The sequence below is a fragment of the Sinocyclocheilus rhinocerous genome, unplaced genomic scaffold (assembly GCF_001515625.1).
Source record: "Sinocyclocheilus rhinocerous isolate Xijiao unplaced genomic scaffold, SAMN03320098_v1.1 scaffold1246, whole genome shotgun sequence".
Classification (NCBI taxonomy): domain Eukaryota; kingdom Metazoa; phylum Chordata; class Actinopteri; order Cypriniformes; family Cyprinidae; genus Sinocyclocheilus; species Sinocyclocheilus rhinocerous.
The window spans coordinates 325,804-333,981 of NW_015630543.1; the positions used below are offsets into that span (position 1 = coordinate 325,804).

Consider the following 8,178-nt stretch of genomic DNA (forward strand, 5'->3'; position numbering starts at 1 on the left):
GATTTCACTTTTTTAATGTTAGTGTGTAATGTTGCTGTTTGATCATAAACAATATCTGCAAAGTTACGAAGCTGAAAGTTCAATGCAAACGGAGATATCGTCTTTTAAAATTCTGGCAGTTTAATGCCTACAAAAACGGCTGGTAGGGACTACAACGAGTTACTTCCCGGGTTTGTGACATCACAAACCCAGACAAACCTGAGTTATGCAACAAAGGGGGCAAGGCCATGTTGTGCTGCTTTAGAGAAGAGGAAGAGAAAACTAGAGGTGCATGTAAAAATCTATTCATATATGAATCGCGATTCTGTCTTCTAACGATTCTAATGGATTCACAAGTTTCAAAATCAATGTTCTAAAGCAGCGTTCTCATCCTGTTCCTGGCCTCGCCCTGCTCTGCACACGCTCTGCATCTGTCTCTCTCTCTCTCTCTCTCTCATTCTGATCATCAGCTCAGTGAATACACTTATTTTCACATACTATAGCTATGAGAAGCGTTATACATGGGGTGCAGTTGCCAAACTGTAATAAAGCTTTAATCAGAATAAAACCGTATATTAAAAGCTAACAGAAGCAGTAGCATTTACAAATAACAGCGTATCTAAAAGTATGAGACAACAACAAACACAAATCGTAGGCCTACCATTAAAAGCCGTGCTTGCACAGGTTCTGCATGATACTCTTCACTAATATCCTCTGCGTCTCAATCGGGCTCAAATTGATAAGCAATATAGACAAGCAACATTACACACTAACTAACGTTTAAAAAGTAAAATCGCAATGAACCACCCCTTTAAAGAAAAAAAAAACCTTTTGACTAACAGCATTGAATGGTTAATAGTTGAACCTGACACAGTATAATACTGTATGTGTTATGTCCATAGGGACGTATACGTTTATTTTTATTTATTTTGTATGATTTGACTAACGATTGTGTTTCCTGTGTATGTGTATAGTATACTGTGCTTTGCTTGTAGTGTTAAGGTAAAGCTGTTAAGTGTGTTGAGCAGAGTGTTTCAGCTGCTTTGTAACTTGTTTCAGTGGGAAAATTTTGTAGGAAGGTGGATGCTATTTATTTTGTAAATTATCTTTTTCTCCTGTGTTTGAATTACAGAGGGAGTCAGGGAAGGGTCTCTGTATTTTATTTTATTTTATTTTGATAGGAAATGTATTTCTTAAAACCCTTGTAAGAGTACCTTTTGGTTTATTGTTTTGGCCTTTTCCCCTCCTGAAGCCTTCTTTTAAGTATTTCCCACATTCTGTTCAATAAAATACTTTGCTTTAATTTTGAAACTGGTGTTGCTGAGCATTTCTGTGTTACCTGCCCTGGGATTTGGAGACAGCAGTTCTCTCAGCCTCCCCCCGCTATTTTTGTTACACCTCTTTTGACCCCTAGACTGTTAAAGGGGCTCGTAACAGTGTAAAAATTAAGAAACTGCAATGAGATTATTTACTTCTCTTTCCACCTAAATTTGGTCCCTTCTAAGGTGTCACAGATTTATATATTTTTTTTAAAGTCTTGCTATTTTCAAATCCAATGCTCCCTTAATGGTGTTGTTCAAATGAGAAACAATATTGAGTGTTGAGTAATTAAATTTGAAGCGAAAATTAAGAACTACTCTTCTTCCTCTGCACCTATCACTTGCGGTGTATCTCAAGGCTCCGTTTTGGGCCCGGTTTAATTATATACATATATATATATATATATATTCTCTTGTTAGGTATACATTTTTAGAAACACAACATCTCATACTATTTTTAGACAATATTCAGCTTCTACTAAAACTGAGTTCTCCTTTACAAACTCTGTTTGCCACAGAGACATTAACAGTTAAATAGCCATCAACCTTTTTGTAAGCAAAGTTTTACCAGAAACTGCTTTATGTGAGGAAGAGATGTTAACTTGTGTGTCATATGTGCCATTGGATAAAATGTAAAGGCAAAATCACATTCAGTTCAGTAATTAAATATAAAGGAAATAATTTAGAATGTGAAGTTTTCTTCAATAAATCTACTATCAGTTCAAGATATTTCAGAAGGTGTTTAAAACTGATGTAAAACAGTTGCTTTAGAAAGTAACAAAACAAAATGTTGAATCTTATTGATGAAAAAGTGCCATCATATGACTTGTGTGTTTACTCACCCTCATACGGATGAGTCCCGTGGCCTCCATACATGTGCTGCTCAAGCCGAAGCAGTAGCACTGACTGCAGCCCAGCGGATTCCTGTGACTGAGGCCGAAAGAGCCCATCTTACAGCGGTCACACTTCATTCCCTCCACATTGGCCTGAACACACACACATTCACATTAGTGTTGTGTGCTGGGGGCTGCATTTACCAAAAAAATTGTAAGCCAAGCAGATCATATAAACCATCAGCATCAGTGATCTTCATGATCTACCTAGGCTTACGATGCTTTTGGGAAATGCAGCCCAGGGCAGCTTCTCTTACAGCTGTCATGTGGAAACAGCAGTTTTACCAGATTGGAGCATTATACAGTAATTCATTGTCAGTGCATTTATATACCCCTAATAATCATTATGATATGACAGTTCTGATGAAAAATCCCTTTGATCACAAGTTACTGTACAACACTATTAGTAGATCAGTGGCTATATTGGTTGAATCAAAGATGGGTTTCGAGCTCTAGGACATTACCTTGCAAGAGCACTGCCCACTCTGCAGCACAGCCCAGACTCTGCATCGCAGGTGTACAGTGACGAGCCTGCTACCGAGCACTGGCAGGAAATGCATTGTGGGAAGTCTCTGTAACCCAGCTTACACTCATCACATTTCTCGCCCCTGAACTGCTCATGGCACATACAGCAGCCAGTGTTCACATTACACTGCTGTGCCACAGACCCCAATGAGTTACAGCCGCACAGCTACAGAGAAGAGAAAATTCCACATAAACAATTCATATTATCATATTATTCATATTATTCATGTTATGCATAACATAACATTTACATAAAATGGCATTCACTTTCCCTACATGTGACTGAACACTTCTAAAAATGAAGGATCCATTCAGAACCATTAAGTTTTTTAAAGTCAGATCAGGGCTGGCAAGGCTGAGCACCATTTGCCCACTCAATAGAAAATCAGTCAGAATAAAATGCAGTTCTCAGCACTGCCCTTGGCTGCTTCTCGTCCTGCCTTAAGGCATGAGCTTTTTCCATTGAGATTGGGAATAACTCTTTTTTTTTTCTCTACACCTTTTACCTGCGGGGTACCTCAAGGCTCTGTTTTGGGCCTGGTTGCTTTGTTTGATATTATATGCTTCTGTTAGATATAATTTTTTTCAGAAACACAACATCTGATACTATTGTTATATTAGATGATACTTCCTGTTCTTCCTTACAAACTCTGTATGCCACAGGGACAATAAAGTTTATATGGCTACCAACCTTTTGGTAAGACGTAAAGTTTTACCAGAGATTGCTTTATGTAAGGAGAAGATGTTAACCTGTGTGACGTATGTGCCATTGGATAATATGCACTGGTAAACAATGCTTATGAATCACATTCAATAACACTTTCACCAAAAAGTCACATTTGCAGATATTATAGGTCTCAGAGGGGTGATCTGGGACTTACAAAAAACAAACATACTGGTAATCAGCACCTAAGCAGTCAGTTTATTATATGATACCACATACATACAGTTAATTCAGTGTACTGACGCATGCAACAGTAAAAACCTGTTAACTGTAAGTTACCTTACCATATAATGTATGGTGAAAAACTGTAAATGATTTAACACCGCATTATATGTTTGTGTATATGTTTGAATAGTTCCATGGATTCAACTGAATTCAGATGGTAACTTAGCAATAAAGACGCTGTGCTGATTTCCACGCTCACCTTCCATTCTCTGCTGCTCTGCGACATTAACTCAAAGATTCGACATGACTTTACAGAGGATGAATAATAATGATATTTCAGCAGAAGATAAATATACACAGGCAGAGCAGACAGAGTGAAGCCGTGACGGCGGGAGGAGAGGAGAATAAGCCATACCTTACAGCCGCTGCTGATGTCGTGACCCCAGTGGTTGGGCGCACATTTGTCACATCTCTCTCCCACGGTGTTGGGCGGACAGATACACTGACCTGTGTTAGCATCACAGTTATTTCCCACATGGGCACACTGGCACGCTGCGAGACAGACAGAAACAGAGAGCAGGTTAATTGCGGAGCGCAGCTGAGCACCTGTTCTAAATGTCAGCGCCGGCTCTCCTCTCTGCTGTGGTAATATCAGTGTGATAGCGTGACTGAAGACGCTCCGGCTGGAAAGAGAAGGGCAAATTTACACACCATCCCGACAGAGAATTACATTATTCTTAATGAAATGAACACCGCAGATGAAAACTGTAGCACTTACAGGTCAGGCTTGTTGACATCCACATTCAGGAACTGAGCTGGAATCTAAAAGCCATTGCCTGATATCTGATCGGTTGGCGCACAACCTTTTGCTCTTCCATAGATCAAGCAGTTCCATGTTTCACTTACATCTGTTATGCTTCATTTACAGTAGTGAGTTCAATTTCAGCTGTAAAGCAGCTCTACAGAAGACAATAGTGTCATTACTCAGCTTGATTCAGTTCAAACAATCCGATAGTGTCACTGCAGTTCAATAATGTTGCAGAATATTATTAAGTGTCTTTTAAAACAGAAAGAGCATAAGAGCTATAAAATGAATGTGGATAGAGGTTCAGATCATTTGATAAGGATACATGTGGTATCTTATATGTGGTAAATCGGAGCATAGTTTAAGATATAGGGACATATGGATGTAAATTAGAAATGCTGCTAATATAATATATAAAATTAAATTATTAAAAACCACAAACCACCACTGGTTCCAAAGTAGCAATCCCCAACATTAATTTAGACTAAATTGCCATTACTCATCCTGGTGCATTTAAAACAATTATAATAAAACAATAAATACAAATTAATAAAACAAACAAATAATTAAATAAATGAATAAAAATAAACAAACAACATTCATTTTATACTAATGTTTACTAACCTGCGTTGCCCCTATCAAATAAACAAATAAACATGACACACTTATGACATTACTGTAAATTAAAGAAGAGTTTAGATTGACTTTTGCAAAATGCACAGGAAAAAAACAACAACAACAGTATATGGCTTGAAATTAAATGAGGAGGACTTTAAAAAGTCAGAAAGTTGACTCTTTAGTGATCTGTACCTTTAAAGCTTTTCCTATCCTATGGAATTACTGTTGTTCAGTACAAATACTGAATTTTGTACAAATAAAAATCCAAATGCACGGGTGGATCTGGACTGAATTACAAAGGCACAAAGGGTTTGGAGGTGAATTCTTACGTGTGCAGCCGCCTTCCTGAAAGCTGAAGTGTCCGGGAGCGCAGCGGTCACACTTCTGTCCCGTCACACCAGGCTGACAGCGACACTGACCGCTCTCGTCACAATCAAACGACTTCGATCCGAATGAATTGCAGTGGCATGGAACGCAGCCTTGAGCGCCCTGCATGTGTAAGCCAGACTGGAGAGACAGAGAGGAGACAGTGAGGAGGGACAAATAAGGCGATTCTCAGAGTGATGGCTAGACTATGCTTTGTGGCACTTTCCACAAATAAGGTGCAAGTAGTTTTAGAAAGCAATGAAGACACAGATCCCATATTTTTAGAGCGAGAACTATTACAGATGTTGGAGAACCCATATGTATCAATTGAATCTCCACAGATTGTGGTTCAACCATTAAACCCTCAATCTGTTATAAGAATCAAATGTATTATAGTTCAATGAATATATTAACAACTACAAACCACCACTGGTTCCAGACTGGAAATCCCCAGTATTAATTTAGGCTAAATGAAATTAATGTTGGGGATTGCTGATTTATCCATTCTGGTGCATTAAAAAAATAAAAAAATAAATAAAACTAATAAGATAATAAACAAACAAACAAACAGAATTATTTTGTTTAAGTTGTGTACTTTTATTTAATGATTACTGCTACAAAATGAAATCAGACCAACTGGGAATTAAAACTCTTTCAAAGTGGATTTCTAAATGTGCCATAAATGTTGCCATCAGGTTTCTAGAAATGGAAAATAAAACAAAACCTCTCATATAATATTTAGTTTAACCTGCTGACAAGAACAGATGTTTTTCATGTGTAGGTGGCGTTTAACCTTTAGAAAAATAACAAAAAATTGACTTTATACAGAGCATCAAGCTCATTTTTTTGCACCTACTCCTGGAATGTGTCTTGTTTAGTCATGCAAACAGTACAATATCTTGTGCATTTATGTAAAACCTCCTTCAGTCTCGTTTAGTGACTCAAAGACCTTCATAAACACAGCACTGAACAGCCATGCAAATATTACAGATCAAACCAAACCACAAGACTGTGCCTCTGTCTCCAGTCTGTACTCTGTCCCCTTTTTACAAAAAGACATTTTGAGAGGTAAACTGCCAACAATGTCATGTTAATGATCAAACATGATCATGCAGTGATGATAAATCTGCACGCGCCATGTGTATGTGAAGTCACTGTGGCAGCCATTGCTGTGGGTGATTGACAGCCATCTGTCTGCTAGGAACAGGTGCGCTGTCACCGTAGCAACCAACGAGAAGCGGCCCTGGCACAGACTGTCAGTGGCACCCCATGGATGCCAGATAAATGAAGACACACACACACACACACATCCCGTCATGCAAAGTTGTGAGCCAAAGTGACAAAACTCTCCTCCAAGAGAACTCATAACCGTGCCTGGCGCTTTTTAAAGACTAAGAAAAGACTAAAACATTAAGACGCACAGCATTTGACAGTTGCTTTCTGTGCATGACAGTGATTAACTCTCTTAAGCACTACTTAACTAATGTTACATGTAAATGTATAATTAAAGGCCAAAGCAGGCTGCACACATTATGTTTCATCTGTCTTAAAGCCAAAGGCTGTCTTTTTGAACTATGTACTGTATATATATATATATATATATATATATATATATATAGGGTCTCATTCACTAATAACTGTACACAAGTTGTGTACTTAAGCATGCAGAAATGTTTCTCATACAAAACTAATGCACAAACACAACTGCACATGGATTTGTTCTTGATCTTCAGTTAAAGCAATAAATTGAGAAATCTAAATTTTACTGATCTTTTGACATGTAAGATGTGACTGTAATATAAAAACATACTGTAAGTTTTACTGAACTCTTGTTCATAACAGTTATTCCATATGCAAAGATGTTACCAATGGGCATTTAGCAGTGGGCATTTAATCTACAACCCTTATACAACCCCTAAACTTAAACCATTTATTTCCAATTATGACTGCTTTTGATGTAAAAATCCTACCAGCATTATAAGTTCACCTCCAGGAACATTAGAAACATTGTGAATGCAATGCATGAGCCCTTTAAAGCAAAGTGTGTCATTATCGAAACCAGATGAAACACAATAAACATCTTTATGAAGAAGCCCAGATCAGGCTCTGACGCGCTCATGATGTTGCTGTGAAATAAGAAAGACATATTGTAAGGTCACTTAGCAACCCAGTTTCTAATAATAATAATCATATCTATAAAAAAAAACACTTTGATTCACACGTTTCTAAGGCCAGCAAGTCAAGCACATTCTACATGTAGAATAAAAGTGTGAACTTGTTGATTACAGTTTGTAAATGAAAATGTTCACACAGGTTTTGTGCAAAAATACGTGTTTATGCAGAGGCAGTGAAACAGACCAAGCGTAATAATTCTAAACCTTTTTTGTTTAGTATGCATGTGAGGACCTACAATGCACGATGCCCTCAGTACCGCATTATTGTTACTAAAAACTATCATTAAAAGCAGCATCATACATTAAAAACATACATTAATGTTATATTGCAGAGAATATATGTGACCCGGAACCACAAAACCAGTCTTAAGTGTCAATTGCATCATCTGAAAGCTGAATAAATAATCTTTCCATTGATGTATGGTTTGTTAGGATAGGACAATATTTGAAAATCTGGAATCTGAGGGTGCAAAAAAATCTAAATATTGAGAAAATCATCTTTAAAGTTGTCCAAATGAAGTTCTTAGCAATGCATATTACTAATCAAAAATTAAGTTTTAATATATTTACAGTAGGAAATTTACAAAATATCTTCATGGAACACGATCTT

General features: G+C 37.4%; 1 protein-coding gene across 1 annotated transcript in view; it reads right to left on the bottom strand.

Annotated features, from left to right (window-relative positions):
* Positions 1 to 8,178, bottom strand: part of LOC107740527 (laminin subunit alpha-2-like) — a 230,930-nt gene that overhangs the window by 83,918 nt on the left and 138,834 nt on the right. The window contains 5 exon segments of the mRNA XM_016552978.1: positions 2,141 to 2,284; positions 2,656 to 2,681; positions 2,684 to 2,882; positions 4,021 to 4,157; positions 5,358 to 5,535. Of these exon segments, the coding sequence (XP_016408464.1) occupies positions 2,141 to 2,284; positions 2,656 to 2,681; positions 2,684 to 2,882; positions 4,021 to 4,157; positions 5,358 to 5,535 (684 nt within the window).